Here is a 19,094-nt window from a genome sequence, read left to right as displayed (position 1 = left end):
GGGTGGGCACGGTCCTTGAATCCCTGAGGCAGGCTGGGCTCACCGCAAACCTGGGGAAGTGTGCAGTTGGACGGAGGGAGGTACGGTATCTGGGGTACCACTTGGGCGGCGGGCACATACGCCCTCAGGTTGACAAGACCGCCGCGATCGCGGCCTGCCCGCGGCCCAAGACCAAAAAAGAGGTGAGGCAGTTTTTGGGGCTGGCAGGTTATTACAGACGGTTTATCCCGGGCTTTGCAGATCTGACCAGCCCCTTGACTGACCTGACCCGGAAAGGTGCCTCAGATCCGGTCCAGTGGACGGAGCGGTGTCAGTTGGCGTTTGAGGAGGTAAAACGGGCTCTTTGTGGGGAACCACTCCTTCACACACCTAACTTCTCTCTTCCCTTTACTCTGCAGACTGATGCTTCGAACAGAGGGCTGGGGGCCGTTTTGTCCCAGCAGGTACAGAGGGTTGACCGCCCGGTCCTCTACATCAGCCGGAAGCTATCTGAGAGGGAGGCCAGGTACAGCACGGTGGAAAAAGAGTGCCTGGCCATCCGGTGGGCGGTCGACTCCCTGCGCTACTACCTCCTGGGACGCCCTTTCACCCTCTGGTCGGACCACGCCCCGCTCCAGTGGCTCCACCGCATGAAGAATACCAACGCACGGATCACCCAGTGGTATCTGGCTTTACAGCCTTTCAATTTCAAGGTGATCCATAGGCCGGGGACGCAGATGGTTGTGGCTGACTTCCTCTCCCGCTATCATGAGGGGGGGGGGTATTGGGTTAGGCCGGCAGGCTCCCTGGCCTAATCTGGCGGTGGAGGTATGTGGCAGTGGGGTGGGGTTGCGCTCAGCTGTGGATGGGGCGGAGCGAGGAAGTGGTTCAGGGAACAGGTATGAGGGGTAATTAGCCTCAGCTGTGCCTAATCTGTGTCTTGTCTCTCCCCATTATAAGCAGTAGTAGCGGCTGTGGGAGAGGAGAGCGGGATGCAGCGTCGAGACGCCAGGTCACGGCGTGAACATTGAGAGCTCTAGGAGCCAACATCGAGTGCCCCAGAGTGAGGGCGCCCCAAAATAAAGGACCTTATAAATCGATCTGGTACCATGTCGCCCTCCTTTTGTGCCTGTCGGACTCATTGCGTGACGCAGACGCGTTACAACGTCATTAATAAATACATGGCAAAATGCCTGTACTTTCGTGGAAATGTTTATATTACACCATTAAGAGGTTTATGCTGACGCAACTTGACAATTGTTGGTATTTTGCTGAAAGCCTCTGTGAGATCTCCATGAGGTCGCCCTTCCTGTTGTTGCATGTCTCAAAACAGAATATAGATCTCAGCTCAACATTGAGCATAAATTGAGAGCGGCTGTATCAAATCTACAATCCTGTTTAAAAAATATTTGTAGAGGAAAGCAGCTCACTTCAGCTACTAATACTGATACAACCTGATGGCTCACACATCTGCACTAATTTTCTTTTGCACAGGTCAAACATTATTGTTATTATCTTGAAAATGTATTTAGTGCAAAACCGATTATTTGTAGCCACAATCAGTAATTTTTCTGCCAAATATTAGTTATTTTTTGCACAGATAGAATTATATTTGCATTGTTCTAAGAAAGTGATTACACATGGTATTAGTTAGCTGTCTGATGGCGCAATCTGGTTTGATTGAAATTTTTATTTGAAAAAGCACGAATGAAGGAGTCACAAAAAGTTGGACCATTTTGTTACAATTTTGTTGGGGTGGCGGGGCCCGAACATTTTTCTTCCACCAAAGTGGAGAGTGACAGAAAAGATTTGAGAACCACTGGAGATGAGAGAACTCTGGGTTTTCAGTTTCAAAAAGAGCTGTAGCTTAAACTCTAGGTCAAACTATAGTAACTGACTCCCATGATGAACCCATCTTCCATATCATCAGTTGATAGTGACACAACTCTTCCCAAAAGGATTCTTTACAGAAGAGCTACTTGCTTCTGGCTTACCTGTGGTACAGCTCTCTGATTCAATTTCACAGAACTAGTTGTTACTTCTTATATAAATCTCAAACCCACCATGAGCCTGTAACTTTCTCCCAACTTTACTATTTTGTAAGGCAAAATAGTGATGTTGTCACGTTACTAAAGAATCTAAAAACAAAACAGTTGATATAAATAAGGTCTCTGGGAAATCAAGAAAAGTACTTCTAGTAACATTACCTGAAATGAGGAGGTAAGGAACCTCTGTGTTCCACATCAAGCCTCTGACCGGAGCTGCATGACCACTCAACACATTGATACAAGCATCCTGTGTGTAGTCCCATATACGAACAGTGCTACACACACACACACACACACACACACACACACACACATTTCTCTTTCCATTAATTTCAAATGATCTGAGACAATAATGCAAACAATGTGTTTTCTTGCTGTTTTAAGCATAAATGATGCATCTGAAACAATGAAATAACGTTTTTGCTGTCTAAAGATAGTCCCTGTAAAAGACAAGTCAGTCGATTTAAAAACAAATAATAGTAATCATCTGCTTTCAATTTTGGTGCGTGACACTTATGAATCAGAAATTGGTAAAGATATTATAGTAATAGACAGTAAACAATCTTTAAAAAACTCTTGACAAATGAAAAATACAATTTTTTGAAACTGGTAAAAATGTTTCTACATGTCAACCTCTCAATAAAAATGTTTCCTGTATTTGTGAGCAATGATACTGGATCCTGGATAAGTGGTTCGGATAAAGGATGGATGGATGGTACTGGATCCTCTGAACTTTAAGATTCCATTCCATTTAGAGGTTCAAAATGACACAAATGATACATTTTATATTTGCCTATCAATACATACATACATACTGTTCGGACACAATGTCCACATTTTGCAATACACACATTTACTTGCATGCGTTAATGTATGCCTTATAATATTCTTATTTGATTCCTTGTTCTTGATTTTGTACCTTATCATTTACAATAAAACAAATTCCCAATAAATGTCCATCTCATCCAAGAAAAGACATATATAAAAAGAAATATTGTTTATTAGCACCAACTATCTGTGTTTGCACTCACCCATCATCTGATCCAGAGCACAGTATTCCCTCTCTAAGTGGAGACCAGCGAACATGGAATACTTTAGCTAAGTGCCCGGTGAAGACTTTCAGAGGTTGATCGGAGCTGGTGGCCAAGTAGTACACACGAACATTTTTATCCTCACAGCCCGTTGCTATCATATCCCTAAAAAGAGACAGAAAGATGTGTGGAAAACTATCAAATGTCACAACTGTATTATTGTGCAAAAAGATCAGTTTGGACAGGGTCGGAACTGTTCTGATTTTGCATTAAAAGTAATTGTGCACTCAGACCACCTGTCCCACCTGCACTCGTCTCTATTGTTTCTCACAAAGACTTTTTTTCCTTCACCAATTTCTATTTTTTCTTCTTAGTTTCTATTAGTCTTTTTTTTATTTATTTTTTTAAAAAGACTTTTGTTATCCAGCTTTGTTTATAAGGTAGATTATCTAGTAGGTAAACAAAGCAGGATTACAAAAAATATTTTTTTGTGTGGTTGAAAAAGGTTTGTCTCTCAGATCCAGTTTTATATAAAGCCCTGAGCCTCTTTTAAGGTTTGTGCTTGAAAATGACATACCCAAACTAAAATGGGTGTGTCTCTGCAACCACTACAGCTATTTGAATAATCTTGGAGTTAATAAACAAGTATACTGTTAAATTTTGCTCAGATGTGTAAATATCAGTCTATGTGTTACTGGTTAAGAGTAAATGAAGATGACAAACAGTGTGTAATGTAAAGTTTTCAGGTTCGCCTAGAAAAAAAAGCACTTTAAGCATGATTTTTACCTTAAAATGATGCGTTCGTAAGCTTTAAAATTCTCCCAAATCCTACCTCAAAGTTTTAACATAATTTATGCATTGTTTTACTTTGATAAAGTGAAGCAGAACAAAGTTATAGAGGATTTAGTACAGAAAAAAGTCAGACGAGGGCTCAAATTTGGTCACATTTGGTCACATTTGGAGAGGGAGAAATAAAAAAATTCTGATTTTTTTAAATTCATAAAACAACCTATATTTCCCTTTAAAATAAAAGAAGCACACAAATTAACAATTATCAAACTGTAAAACAAAGGTAAGCAGTATTTGCTGATTTTACAGCAATAAAGCGATTCATTTTTCTGTGTTCTTTTGCTCATATCTCCCTGGTTCTTTGAGGTGGAAGGATTTGGAAGGCATGTGTGGAATCTGTGTGGAATTGTCTTGCTTCTGGACATCATTTTTCTGAGCTACGGGTTGCTGGTTCTGGAAACATGCTGATTTTGGGCTGATTTTGTGTTTTGTTTTTGTTTTGTTTTATACTTTTATGATTATCTTTTTTTCTGTTTGAGTTTTTGTTAAATGGCTGACTGATTCTTGTAGCAAAGGCTTTGGTGTTTAATTTGGTATATAACATCAATATATTTTCGTGTGATTTATATGTTGTATTTGCAAAAAATACTAAAAACAGCCATATATGGGTGCCATGGTTTATAAAAGGTAAGTGACTAGTGTCTGACTCTCCAAAGCATTTTCACCACCCCACTGAGAAAGATGGCTGATGGATTCAAGTCCTACTTGTTGTTCTGGCTCCAGTCACAACCAAACACAGCAGCAGGATGTTTGTACTTATGGAGGATTTTACCATCGATGGTCCGGATGATACTGTAGTCAAAACAAAATAAATGTGTAAGGCGTCTATAAAGAACAAATATTGTGCTTTTTTATTGTTAGAACTGAGTTATCATGGAAAATGAGGACTGACCAGAATCCATCTCCACTACAGGTAGCAATCCTCTTAGAATCTTTATGGCTCCATGATATACAGAATATACCGTTCTTACCATGCTGGAGGATAACAAAGAGGTCGTCACTGCAAACACATCATACTATTCATATTTTTTGAATAAGTTTGAGTCAGATGTTTCACTATAAATTTTCCCTTTTAAATTGTAATAGCTTTTTTTCAGCTGAAAAAAGGGGGTGACGACAGACATATTATAACTTATTAAGCTGAGTGATTAACTGGTGATTTTCAAACATGATACACATTTTTGTTTTGTAAAGTCATTTTGGGCTGAAATTCAAAGTAACCTCATTAAAGCGAGTGATGATCTTTCCTTTCCTGACGTCCCAGATGAATGCTCCATTACGAGATGTTGCGCCTGCAATGCAGTTCAGGTCTCCTTCAAAACACACACACAAAGGTTACCAACTTTCACATAAGCAACACATGATGCACTTGATTGTGTTTTGCAACCCACAAACCTGACCTGATAGTGAATGTACTTGTATTTTGTGGACCAGGATGTTTGGGTTGTGTTTATGTATCACCTACAGTGAAGTCCTTAGTTCTTCATTGTTGCAAAGGTGTCATGCACAAACCCCTTTTTAACTTTCCCTCAGAATTAGGAATCTTAAGAGAAATGTATTGCTTTTCAACTACAGGGACCAGGGTTTATAATTAAGTCATCAGAGCCTTTAATAGTTAGTTAAGTGGGTCTTGTTTCAGAAATCAGGTTTACCATGGGATATATGTTTCAGAAAGGAAACTTAAACACTGGGTCTATTACTATGGTAACTGACTCCTGAATCGAACCAGCTGGCTGGCAGGTTCTCTTTAACAAACCCTGAATTTCTCGCTGTCTCCTTCCTCTTACAGAGATTGTTTCATTTCCTCATTCACTCACTCCATATCATAGCGCTTATAAAAGCGCATTAACGAAGGTTTTTTTCCGACGTATTCTTAAAAAGATGTAGATCGATATCGCATGTACAAGCAGAGCGAGCGATAGAAGGGACAACAGCACCTTTGAATAAGAGAAAAAGTTATTTCCTGATTGTTTCAAAATATTTACTGTGGACACAGACATTCTTAGTTCAATTTCCTCCTCTGCATTTCATTCATCAAACATGCAGTCGTAAATATTATACAGCAGTGGACAAAAGTTATCAGGGACTTCCAGGTGAAAACCTGGCTATAGATTTTTGTGTTGACTGTATGCGTGCATGTGCTTGTGTGTGTCGAAGCTAAAATACCTGGAGCCCAGGACAGAGAATAGACGACTCCTTCATTGCCAGGGGAAGTGTAAACAGCTGTTAGTGTGTCTGTGTCCCAGATTTTGATGGTTCCATCAAAACTAGCTGTGGCCAGCAGGTTGTGGTCATCTGGCTTAAATTTACAGTCAAAAATTGTCTCTACATGACCCTGGAAACAATATTAAAACAAAGTCAAAATCACAGTAAAAGGCTTCTTCATTCAGTCATGTGTAGGCTGTTGGCTTTACAAAGGATATTATAGAATACCAAGTCCCGTAGAAAGTCCCACTTCTTGGCCCCCATGTCATAGAGTCCCACCCCTCCGTCCATAAAACAGCACACAGCATGGCCAGGCGGTAGAGAGAATGACCGGTTCTGAGACAGGGTTGGGGGAGGTACAGCCTCACTGGTGGAACTGGTGTGGTGACTTTTACTGGGAGAACTGGAACTCTGAGCTGTAAAGAAAATATCTGTGTTTTTCTAGAAATCTTAGATAATACATACATTTCTTACCAGTCAACCTTATTTTAGGCACAGAGTTCTGTTAAGCTAATCAAATAAAGCCATAAAAGAGGAAAGTGCAACTGCTAAGTCTTTAAATGGCTACTTTATTCCCACACAATGTTTACTAAAAAAAAAGACAAAGAGTTTTTCAGTCTCATCTGTTTTGCTTTGGTAGTTGTTTGTTGAGAACACAAATCTGAACATGTGATTTAATGTAAAACTTGCATTTGTAAGAATGTAATTTTTTTTCAATTCATACTATTTTTGTAAGTTCAAAAGGTTTTAGTCCAAAATGTACCTACCTTTCTTGGCAAGTGGGGAATTTAAAACATGCAAAGCATGAAATCCAGTCTTTTTCAGTTTAAAGCTGTCCAACGGAGTGGAGCGAGACACATTCCATACCCTCAATACTCCAACCTGGGAGTCTGACAGACAGATAGAGACAATTCAATTCATTTTAAAGGTTTCTCTCATGAATGCAAATGTGTTGAATATAATACTGGTCTGTAAACGTTTACCAGTGGCGGCTGGTGTAACTCTTTTATTGAATACATTTCAGAAAACATCGGCGTGTGATTCAATGCAAAAAAGGTATCACGCATTACTACTTCGCAGTTAAATATTTATTCCCACACTTTGACATAATAAGGACATTTTATTAATACAATTTAGTATATACACACACACGCACGCACAGACACACACACACAAACACACACACACACACGCACACACACACACACACACACACACTCTCTCTAATTTCCTTAAAACAGTTATTACAACTTTTGGATTGAATGACAAACAGTTCCTGAAACCCGTACACAAATCAGGTTACTTAGCTACATATATAATAACCGACAGCATGCCGTCAAACAGCCCGTTTTGTGTCATCCTGGACGTGCCTGGCTGTCTTGCTCCTTCAGGACTCAGGAGTTAGTCTCGTCACGCAAGGGCAGCTCAAAAGCTCACAAAACTTCACACAATTATTTAGGATACAATGTGCCTGTTTTTATCCACCTCATTGTGTTTCTTCAACGCAGTCCTGCGTCCGTGGGTAGTGATGTTGACTTAGCTTGATATGTTAGCTTAGTAGCTCGACAGAGCTATCCATGTGTGTCCTCTTGGTGTTCTCATGTTTTCTTAATTTTTCCAACAAGTGTTTCACGTCCCTTACTCCCGTAGCTGTCCATGCTGGATTGGTCCATGTTGATTTAAAAAAAGAAAGCATGGAAAGTAAAATACGGCGTTAGCACGACTGCATCCAGCAGCTAGCTTAGCCACACCGTCTTGTCTTGAAAGCGAGAGACGGGGACGTGCAGTCTGGGGCCAACCTGGGGCTGGCCCTCCCGGAAGTCTTTTTTAGGTCGCTGATTGGATAATTTATCCATCCATTAATGTTTATCATTTTTATATTTGATCATTGATTGGCTGAACTGCTTACTAGACCCGTCTTTTTTGGTTCAAATAGATCTGGCCCCACCATGTGCACGACGTAAAGAGGAGCAGAGAAGACAAGCAAGAAAAGCAGATAATTTGCGCGGATATGCTACTTTATAAATATTACTGGGTATATTCCATAGATCAGAAATGCAAATATTGATAATTTGTATCATGTATTATTATTTGAATAATAAATCATTTTCTAAATATTTTTCTTTCTTTTTTTTGTGGCTCTAGGGTGGGGCCATGCCATGTGGCCCTCGATTGGCCGACCGCCATTGACATTTACCTTCTCATATTAAATTGGTTGTGTTAATATAAACTATGTTTAACGTCTTACATTTATTTACATAAAAAAGGTACCACTGTGGTTTTAAGAAGCTAAATGTATTCATTAATATGCATCCATCAATTGACAGAGGAACTCAACAACAGGTACCACATACCAGCTGGCTGAAAGGCAAGTCGAAACTGTAGCGGTGAACACATGAAGGCTGAAGGGACACCAGATTATACACAGATCCCACACGTAAATGCCTAGTCTTTACCTCCAGTGATGAACATGCCTGGTGCAGAGGGAACCCAGGCCAAACACTGAACTGATGCAGCAGCTGAGGGGAAGCAGAAGCATGTGATACAAGCCAAAGCCTCGCTGTCCACCAGCCTGATTCCATTATGGAGGTTCGACACTGTAATAGAGAAAAGGTTCTCATAATCAAGGTTTTCATCATTTAGCATCTGTGATTGCAATTATAGTCACAGAGACTTGGTAAATGTCAGGTTACTGAATGGGTTACATGAATAAAACTGAAGTTTGTTATTTGATGGTATTACATTGGAATTGCTCAGAAAACACAGATAAACAACTACGCAATAACTTTGAAAATCATGTTTCTTCTTTAAAATCCCTCCAGGTAACAATTTACTGTTGATACTGTTCATATTAATACCTAGTAAATAGTCAGCTGACAAAGGGTCCCATTCTAGAGCACTGACTGGGTCCTCTTCATCTGTCCCTTCTAATGACTCTGGACGCAACACATGCTTTTGGCTTTTTGTCCCTAAACAAGAGAAGACAAACAGAATAATGAACTGTGTTTGTTTACAGAAACATCCCTCTGTTTATGGAACCTGAAACCAAGAGTAGCGTTAGACATTGTAAAAGACAAAATGATTGCAGTCCCGATTGATGATGATAATGGTCCCCTAAAATAAATCCACAAATAGATGTGAACATGTTTATATCAAAACATACATACCTGGCTGAAAAACAGACAGACTTCCGTCAGTGTGGCCAAACACCAGTTTGCCCTTCTTGGTGGGATGCCATCTGAAGAGACAGATATCAGATAGGAAGGAGTGGGCTTCTTTATGCACTGTGACCCCAGGGTCTGTACCTCCATATACCCAGGTATACAGCGGGCCACGTTGGGACACAAACGCCACTCCATCAACAAAGTTCCAGCACCAACTTACTGATGCAGGAACACCTGGTGAAGAAGAGGAGATGCAGTGATAATTTATGCAGGAGAGGACATTGCCTCACTCTAACCTTAACCCTCATCTTACCAACTGGCGTCCCCGCAGATCCCAGAACTATACATTTTAACATATGTCACAGGTGCTATATTCTATTTGACTTTGCCAATCAATTTGTTTCTGATTTAATTTGTTCTTTATATTTTTTGGGGTCCATGACCCCACTCAAAAGCACCCAATTGCAGCCCATATAGATTCAATAGATGGAATAGAATAAATAGGTAATTTAAAGTATCACGCACAACCAGGAAGAGGCCCTCTGTCAGTCATTTTGACACAGACAGATATTGATGCAGCATACACGTGCCCTGTTTATTTTCCTTTTACACAATAAGAACATTAACTGGAACTTAACTAAAGATATAATATATATTTTTCTCCAGATGACATTAATTACATAACTAATAACAATTTGCTTCTTACATTAGTTTATTCTTAGGGTCCCCTGAAACCTCAGTTGTTAGTGCCTTTATATCAAATAAGTTGGTAGGCTGAGGGTGAAACATTCTAGTGAGCCAATAAAACCTATCAACCTTTGGTATTGTCCAGTCTGGCTACAGTCTTCTGTTCTGCTACGTTCCATACAATCAGCAGATTATCAGCAGAGGCTGATGCAAACAGATCAGGGTTGTCAGGACACCAGCTGATGGCTGTTATGGTCTTCTTGTGCTCTGACATGATGGACCTCAACTTAAATTCATTGTACTGCTGGTCCAACTACAAGAAGAAGACAGAGAGAATGACAAGGAATTAAAGAGGAAGAAAGTAATGCACTAAGGTTCTTAAGAAACTTCAAACAAAAGATTTAAAAAAAAAAAGGAATATATGGCACTGTGTATAATTGTGGTTTACGGGTGTTGCAGCACCCAAGATGCATGTATAATGGTTTATTGCCGATGTATTAGTGCAACCTTATATTAAACTCACATTCCCTCTGTCAAAAGATGAAAGTTAGGTTTAAGTGGTATGTTAGCATAATATCATTTTAGATTTGAATCATTCACCACTCTCATTAACACAAATACACACAAGTACTTCACCTGGTAGATGTATATAGCCAAAGTAGCACAGTAGGCAAAGCGGTCTCCACTAGCAGCACACACATCTTTATTCCAGGGCTGACAGCCTGCTGCAAGCAAGCCCACCTGCTTCACCTTTGCCATTATCACCTAGAGTTACACAAACAGTTGTAGACGCTAATTATGTTATATTTACGTATTTTTTACAAATACAGATTCAACTTTTGCATATCTTTCAATTATATGCTCTATGTATTTCTAAATTCTGTTTAATGTTTTTAAGTGGCTCCAACGTCTTTGACAAACAAAACAAAACGTACCAATAGCTGATCAGATTTTCAGTATCTCTGGACACATTACAGCTAAAATGTATGTTAAACCGAGTCTAAAGATCAGTGTCAGCTGGAAGACTATCATCTGTACTTATATTTTGTATTGTGTTGTATTGCAACTCCAACCACACTACTCAGGTGTAAATCAAAACCTCTCTAATTATTATTTGTTATGAATAATGGATTTCATTCCATTGTACTGTTCTATTAGTACCAGAGTAACACAATTTGGACTGTGACACACTTACTTGACTCACATACGTCTTTAACTTCACACAGATTTAATTTCAAATCTGTGTAAAGTCGTGTTAAGAGGAAAATAAGAAAAAACGGTATCCAAGTCCAAATGCTTATGGCCTTGAGTGTACTAGATCCACAGGTCCACAGAGGATAAGATGATTAAAGAGAAAGAAAGGATTTAATTAATCTTTGTTGTGATTGGCTAGGAAGGCTGCTTATTGTTGCTGTGAGGACCTGACTACTGACTCAGCAATGTACACTATGTCTAAATGGTAGGATTGTATTCATTATAGCAACTGCACAACTACAAACCAAGTCGGAAAAAGAATCCTGTAAAAATGTAGTTTCTGTATTAGTAATTTTGTATGAGTCACTGTTATTTTTAAACTAAACCAAACAGATAACAGATTGATGGCATCTAACACAGAAGTTTTAACTTAATGACACGTGCACTATTGTTAATGCCGTTCCTCTTGAGGACGTTTTTAAGAAGTATCATCATTTGATTTGACACTGGTCTCATGTTCTCATGATGCACACCTCAGTCTCTACACGTTACAATTAATTGTGTAATGATTTTAAACATAGACAGAGATTTTGTATATTTTTTGACAATGTTTTGTGTACAAAAAGTTGAATCCGAGATGTTTCTTTGAATTAAATTCATCAATATGTTCAGCACCATGGATAGCAGTGTTTAAACTTGCCTATCATGCAAATGTTCAGGTGTATACTTGTGTTTTTAGGTTTCTACGAGCCCCCTCATAAAAAAACAGTCTGCTACGATTGGCTCGGGAGAAATTCATGGGGCACCCTTCTAAAGGTAGTTCTGAAACCGTGGGTGATATATAATGATCCTGTATTTGAGATAGCATATCGATTTTTGTATAATAGGCAGCCCACAAAAAACAGGGTTGTTTTATTACACAGTCTAGTCTCTATGCAGCTTCCAACAAAACGGAACAAAACGCTGATATTGTAAAATAACTGAGCTGTCCTTTAAACTTATACATATGCTGAGATAAGGCAAGGGTGCTGTCTAGCTGGGATGGAGAGTAATTATTATCCATCATATATTCATGGTCTGGGTCATTTTAAAATGAAATATGTGTCAATGGTAACACACTGAAGAAAATATAGTTGAAAAGTTGAAAATAGTGTTCCACATCTATGTCACTATAGATTACTGTTTCTACTACATTTAATTAATTCAGTTTTATTTTTTAGCTCAAATGACCCGGTCTTGAGATGTATTTGAAACATGCAAATTGCCTTCTTGGCGTGGGCTAACAGAAAGGCATTTACACGGCACGTATTATCACAGATCCCTCGTTTCAACAACCACCAAAAATAAATGCTGAATCTCAACCGTCGTTAAAACCATATGCTAATCTCTTTTTAGGCTACTACCTAGCTATTTTCATTTTTTTTAATGCTGCCACAACTCGCCATACAGGCGCAGTTATTTTCCAGTTTATTTCTATATATTTAGATGGAATCAACAGGTTTCAGCACCACAAACTAATCCGTATGGAAACTGACTGTTTTTGAGGGACTTGAGTGTCGCAGATATGGTCGGTCTGAATAGCACTGAGGGACACATTGTTGATAATAAACGTGCATTCAACAAGATTTCATATCTGTTTAGCGTGCCGTTGCTATTGATTTGTAATACGGTGCTAGCAGGCAGCTAATGTGTTAGCTGTCTGTTTTTATTCTTACCGTCAGTTCTCAGCTGGCTCGTGCACAATGGACAGCTCCAGGTTCTGAAATGCCCCCTGCTCGCTGTTCTCCGCCTGATGTAGGTCGTACCCACGCAATGATTGGTTTGTGGGAATAATCCCTTTGATCAGCTATTGGCTGTCTGGAGTGTCAGTAGGAATTTTTCTGCGCAAATCCAGAAGTACAGTCTTCTCTCATGACTCCGTCAAACATGATGTATGATTATATTAGTGTGATTATTTTTCCTTGCGTGCCTGGATCTGAATTTTCCAGATTTCTCATGGCTTTCTGTAATTGCAGTTGAAATTCAGTGGTCAGTTCCAAGCAAGGGTGGAAGAAGTGGCGAATTTGATAGCTAATGTTTTACTGTAATACAACGACATAAAAATAGCCCTGCGTTCAAATTATCAAGCTGCGAAGTAAAAGCAGACTGTATACTGTTAGCAGCACAATACTCATTGTAAGCGATCAAAAGTTAAATTCAGTGTTAACGCACGTGCCATTGCTACATTTTCTCCTCACAAATCTTTTGCAAACGCCAAATTTTGTATTCATTCAACTGTTTCAAATCCGGCATTTTTCATGATTTTAACAACTTCGTAAAGTTTCCAGTGGTTTCTAAGAAATTTCCAGCAGGTATTTATAATTTTGTCACTTATTTTTTGCAGCCAGAACTAGGTTTTAATAAACATTAAATAAACATTTATAAAGAAGTGTCAAAGTCTTGATTAGAGAAAGAATTTGTCAAATGTATTCTTTACCAAGTAAATTTGCCTACGTTCGCAAACCTTTCCAGCATAACATTTGTTGATACAAGGAAGATTTCATTTCTCTTGACATCAAATGATATTTTAGCAGCTCATCCTTGTTTTTTCTTAAATAGATTTGCCTCTGAAATAGAGTTCAGTAGAAATGTAGCAGGAAATGATTTCAGTTTGTCCATTTCCTGGTTTATTTTTACTTGAGTAAATGTACTACGTTTCCAACAAATCTATTGAAACAAATACTGGTTTTGTATGTTTTAGGCTAAAAAAAAAGAGGAGACTAGTAAGTGTTAGGCATTGTCATTAAAGGTTCTGCTGACACATAGCCACACATATCTAATAAAATAACAGTAGTTCTGAAAATTATTAAATAGTTCATGGGCTTTGTTCTCTAAGAATATACTTTGAGTAATAGTAAACAAACAATAAAGTAGAGAAAGCATAAACAAAAATAGAATGGAGTTGGTTTGTATATCTTGCCATGAGTAAATCTTTACTGAAAATTATTCTGATGTGGTACGAAATATACTGGGGAGTCATATTTTAAAATGTGTTGTAAACAAGGGTAGCTATGAATATATGAGTGGAGAAACAGTTTACAATACTTTTGAATGAAATACTGAATTTTTGTACATGTTTTCTAAAGCCGGAAAAATGGTTGGCCTGGTTGTATTCAAAAGCTGATTTGAGTAGTTCTCCTTTTTGTTTTGCTGAATAAAATAAAAATTAGGCACAACCTTATCCCTACTGCACAGCAACCTTAGACCACACACGGCCAACTTGAGTATATTTTTTTTAAATCACCTTTCTTTTTCATTTGACGCTTGTGCCAATGCATCTTTACCCACCCCTAACCAACATGCACATTAAAAAAAAACATATAGCTCAACCTGATATACAGGGATATGATTGGAGGAATGATTCAGCTTTAGCCAAAGTCCAATTGCAATCTTAAGTCCATCTACATTTCTTGTGCATCTGAACAATGGTTGGAACTTTGTTCAACTATTCCAAGGAACACGAAATAAGAGAAGAGGTAACAAAAAACAATTTATGAAAGAGCTCTCCACTTTCTGTTCGAAGACATTAAAATACAAACGTAGCAATTGTAATGTCCATACGGTTATAATATACAAAATTTTATTACAAAAAAAAAAGGTTCTACATGAAAGTTTTCAAAGTTCCACTTTAAAAATGGCTTCAAACATTTTAACTCAAACTACAGATAACTCTTGGTAGTAAAATGACAGTGAAGAAACCGCACCACTAAACAGAAAACATAAGCAGTGCTTCCAGAAACAATACACTTTTTTTTTTAACTTTACCGATTTGCTGCTGTCCACCACTTGTTCACAAGTTTTAGTCCATTGTATTTTCACAGGAAATTCCTTTCTAGCTGATCGTTAAGATAGCAATGAGGATCTTAGATGTAACAAACGAGTTCAGCAGAAAAACCGTAAAAACAAATGTATGGGACTAAGTTACAAAATAAAAACTAAATCCCTGAATGTGAAAAGGAATACAGGTCTGGTATCCTAGAGGCAGACCAACAGGGACAGCAGGCTACACTGTTTGAATAATCCACACAAAATTTGATCTGAACAATGCATTGCAAAAATTCACATCCGTTAACATAAATCATTTAGTCGTCATCGTCGTCCTCGTCGTCATCCTCTTCCTCGTCGTCATCCTCTTCCTCGTCTTCCTCGTCGTCATCGTCGTCAACTGGTTCTGCCTTCTTGGCAGCGGGCCTGCCTGGGCCACTCTTCTTGCCAGCATCACTCTTACCCAAGCCACTTTTGGCTTTGTATGCAGAAACATCCTGAAAAAGAAAAAAAAACATTTGGTCATGGGTTTCATTTGCAAAAATATAAATTGTCAGATTTCCTTTAACTTGAAGTTGCTTGACCGTTAGTCCAAGCAAAAATAATGGGCAATGCGTTGATACCTTCAGATATTTTTCCTTCAGTTTGGCAGCCCTGGCCTCATAAGGAACCTTGTCTTTTGGTGTCTGTGTAGACCAAAACTCTCCAAGCTTCTTGGCAATGTCACCAATAGTAATACCAGGATTCTCCTCCTTGATTCTGGGACGGTGATCAGAGCAGAACACAAAGAAAGCGGAACTGGGGAGAAAGGGGAATCAATTTAGGTCAGAAAGCACCAGACTACGTTCCTGTACATGAAAGTAAGTAGAAGCTACATGTAATTGGATATTATACTACAACTCGTCTGTAGTCTATAATGTCTTTAAACCAGAGATGGGGCAGTGAGGCTACGGTTTAAGACTTACGGTGGCCTTTTGGGTGCGTTGGGGTCCTTCTTCGTCTTCCTGCCTTTGACTTCAGAACCTTTAGGGGGGGTGTACGTTTTCATCTCTCGCTCATAACGGACCTTGTCGTTCTTAGCCAAATCCTCGAACTTAACCTTCTCCTTGGCTGACATAGTCTACAAAACAGAAAACAAATTCAGCAACACCCCAAATTCTGACTTAATGCATCTCCAGAGGTATTTCTACAAAAAACTGTCTCCATAGACATTATGTCTTGAGAGTATGCAGAACTTAACATCTTCATTGTGGGGTTTACCATACTATTCATGTTCAAAGGCTATGCAGGGACAAGCAAATAGACTCACAGAAGCCCACATTACACTAAATAAATCACACCATCAGCTGTCAAATTAAATTTATGGTTATGTAGGTTCAATATACAAAAAAAACAAAACCTTTACATTGTTGATAATTTCACATTTCATCATTTAATAAAAAGGACATTCAGGCAAAATATATGGTTTGTAAAATCGTACATTACAAAAAAAAAGAAAGCCATCTTACCTTCCATCTCTCAGAGCATTTCTTGGAAAACTCAGCGAAGCCTACACTGGTCCCTGGGTGTTTTTTTTTGTGCTCTTCACGGCAGGTCGAAACAAAGAAAGCATATGAGGAGGTCTTTCCTCTTGGCTTATTTGGGTCCTTTGTCATGGCTGCGACAGATCTAAAGCACATGCAAAAAAGAAAAACATGCGTGAGGTCAGGCTCTCTATTATGTCAGAAGTTACAGTAGACCTAACCTAATCAATAATAATCTAGTTTGTAGCTTATATACGCCAAAAAAACGCATAAGCGTAAACACTAAAAAATATGTAACAACTTCGCGGGTTGTAAGTGACGTTTAGTTAGCGCAAGCAGACGCCCACGGTTGTTTTAAGGCTTTAATCGGATTTATGTTTCTCTGGGACAAAAAGACGCGACTCCATTTTGTATCTTCCCGCCTAAATTTAACTGCGCCAAAAGCGTATGAAACCACCATATTAAGTTAACAGCTATGGTTATTAAACGACTAAAAAAGGTTATTCCACTTTAAAACCACTCGAGTGGGTTTAGACTAAATGACTAGCGCTGAGTCCAACTTTACCTCAAATTTGGGGCTACCATCGTGTTGAGCAGGCTAAGCTACCAAACCAAATGGCGTTTGAACTGCATGTTACGGACACAGCAGTAGACCACCATTTAAGTTACACTGCCTGTCACAGGACCGATAGACAACAACAACAACAACGTAATCATTTAGAATATATAAATTAAGCAAAACTAACACAACTACCAGTTTGGAGACATTTGAGGAAGCAGGAATTCATGTTAACTAACGCGATGATAACATACTGGCAACTTATTTCGCCAATGGGCTTTAGTTGTTAATAATGCACGGACATACTACCATCGAAACCACTGGAGACTTTCAATAACAATACCATTTCGACAAAAATGCAATCACATTGACTGCCTTACCTGTTTTCAGCTAGACAAGATGTAAGCGACTGAACGAGGACAAAAGCCCGACTGTTTTGTCGCCGTCTGCCAGGGCGAACAAACTTAACTCAAAGTACTTCCACAACTCCTCCCCGCCATCAGCGGATTGGCCCAATTTAAAATTTACATTTGAATGTAGGCCTTGAGAAATAAACACCACTGTGATTGGTTGCCTGAAGTGCGATCAAGTTTGTCTGCTTTGTTTGTACGCTGATTGGGTTAACTGGGCTTTTAAACATACAGCGCGAAAAGTCCTTTGTCTGCTTTGAGTCAAAATCTGTTCATGTGTTGTCGGGAGTTTGTATGTTTGAACGTTTCTTTTTTAGATGAGACTGACAGCAATAAAGCAACGATAGAACCGTTTATATTTCGTTTCATTGAATAAGCTATATGAAGAGACTGGTCAAACCCTTGTTAGGACAAGAACAAAAAAAAACCCTGCTCATTTATTTTTTAACCAGCTCAAATTAGTTACACAATTTATGGAGCCAGCAAAGCAACATGTTATTAAGTGGAGGACAGGCACGTTTCAATGAGTAACAGACACCAGCAACACATTAAATATGAATACAAAGGCTTGATTGAGATGAGCTGTCCTTCGCTTGGAAAGTGGATGAGAGCAGAACAGATGCGCTGTTGGCAGCATTAGGGGCGTAGAAAAAAATCCCTGCGAACATTTCAGCTGCCTTCGACGAATAAACAGGAAGTTATGGATCGGTTGCATCTTGTTAGATTATATCCGTAGGATACTTGTAGTTTTCAGACATAGTTCGGATTTATTTATGTGTTTGTAAATATTTTTTTTATGTGGAATTCTGCGTGTATCTAGTATTATATTCTATCTTTGTTTTTTTTGTCTGACCCGTCAAACACAATAATGCTCGTTTTGCTAAGCGATAGAAGCAACGACACACACTGTTTTTAGACTTATACATTGATTGCACAACATGAGACTTATTAGCCACCAATTTAACATCAAATATAATATAATATATCACAAGCTATCAAGATGAATTATGAAAGTAATTTATTATATGGACGCGTGAACGCAGTGGGTCGATTTTGCGGAGGCAGAGCTGTCGAATTTAACAGTGTTAATGCTCACTTTATTAGCTCCTTTAGAAATACAGGACCCGCCTACACAAACAGAAACTACATCATTTCGCCCCACAATTCCTTGCGGCGGCAAAATTTAAAGTAACCGCTGCCATAACTTGGAAATGTTTAGACGTTGTGATGTTGAATCTGTTAAACCTGCTGGCAAACTACCAACGTTACATTGCCACCATCAACGGATTGACTGAAAAGTGCTGTAAACTGATCAAACTGACGTATTTTATAGTGGTGTTGTACTGCAGCCTCAGTTCTCATTCTTTGAATGACTTCAATTATAGAAGCTGTGATATAACGGTTAAACTGGATGAGCTCTTCAGTGGGACGTCTGAGTTATGTTTTTGATTATCATCTTTTAGATCAACTATTTTGTCAGGTTACAATTTTAAAACACTATCAAGTCAACACTTGTCTGTCCTACTGAGTTGTGGTGTTTAATACTATTGTATACATATTTGTATGATCAGATTATAGTCTTCATATACAAACCATAACAACAAAAAAGGATATTATACATTGTTAGAGGGAAAACGTATA

At 38.7% G+C, this 19,094-nt stretch overlaps 2 protein-coding genes across 4 annotated transcripts in view; both read right to left on the bottom strand.

Moving 5' to 3' along the window:
• The window catches only part of wdr17 (WD repeat domain 17), a 43,822-nt gene extending 30,829 nt beyond the window's left edge, over positions 1-12,993 (bottom strand). For all 3 annotated transcript variants that reach the window (XR_011078360.1, XM_068592125.1, XM_068592126.1), the window contains exons 1-14: positions 12,873-12,993; positions 10,600-10,728; positions 10,093-10,276; positions 9,280-9,510; positions 8,971-9,081; positions 8,569-8,709; positions 6,880-7,002; positions 6,341-6,528; positions 6,074-6,242; positions 5,129-5,220; positions 4,800-4,882; positions 4,613-4,699; positions 3,059-3,223; positions 2,187-2,302 (exon numbers count right to left, since the gene is read on the bottom strand). Coding sequence is in view for 2 of the 3 variants with exons in the window: in XM_068592125.1 (XP_068448226.1) it covers positions 2,187-2,302; positions 3,059-3,223; positions 4,613-4,699; positions 4,800-4,882; positions 5,129-5,220; positions 6,074-6,242; positions 6,341-6,528; positions 6,880-7,002; positions 8,569-8,709; positions 8,971-9,081; positions 9,280-9,510; positions 10,093-10,276; positions 10,600-10,722 (1,813 nt within the window). In the remaining variant the exon portion in view is untranslated. The remainder of the gene's footprint in view (positions 1-2,186; positions 2,303-3,058; positions 3,224-4,612; positions 4,700-4,799; positions 4,883-5,128; positions 5,221-6,073; positions 6,243-6,340; positions 6,529-6,879; positions 7,003-8,568; positions 8,710-8,970; positions 9,082-9,279; positions 9,511-10,092; positions 10,277-10,599; positions 10,729-12,872) is intronic.
• Positions 12,994-14,759: 1,766 nt separating this feature from the next.
• Positions 14,760-17,569, bottom strand: LOC137794874 (high mobility group protein B2-like). Its single transcript, XM_068591977.1, has 5 exons — positions 17,424-17,569; positions 16,470-16,629; positions 15,927-16,081; positions 15,585-15,759; positions 14,760-15,458 (listed from the first exon to the last, which is right to left on the bottom strand). The coding sequence occupies exons 2-5, from the start codon at positions 16,614-16,616 to the stop codon at positions 15,279-15,281; spliced, it is 657 nt and encodes a 218-aa protein (XP_068448078.1). The 5' UTR covers positions 16,617-16,629; positions 17,424-17,569; the 3' UTR covers positions 14,760-15,278.
• Between the last annotated feature and the right edge of the window lie 1,525 nt (positions 17,570-19,094).

Source organism: Clinocottus analis, unplaced genomic scaffold, assembly GCF_023055335.1.
Source record: "Clinocottus analis isolate CAN_PGR_092001 unplaced genomic scaffold, fCliAna1.0.p SCAF_26, whole genome shotgun sequence".
Lineage (NCBI taxonomy): Eukaryota > Metazoa > Chordata > Actinopteri > Perciformes > Cottidae > Clinocottus > Clinocottus analis.
Note: the sequence above shows the minus strand (reverse complement) of the source record. Positions and strands in the feature narration are given on the sequence as shown.

Excerpts from the sequence above, each read along its gene's own strand:
- LOC137794874 (XM_068591977.1), bottom strand. The coding sequence starts at position 16,616 with ATGACAAAGGACCCAAATAAGCCAAGAGGAAAGACCTCCTCATATGCT. Across the intron at positions 16,082-16,469 it reads AATGCTCTGAGAGATGGAAG|ACTATGTCAGCCAAGGAGAA; the intron begins GTAAGATGGCTT and ends TCTGTTTTGTAG. Across the intron at positions 15,760-15,926 it reads AACGCACCCAAAAGGCCACC|TTCCGCTTTCTTTGTGTTCT; the intron begins GTAAGTCTTAAA and ends CTTTCTCCCCAG.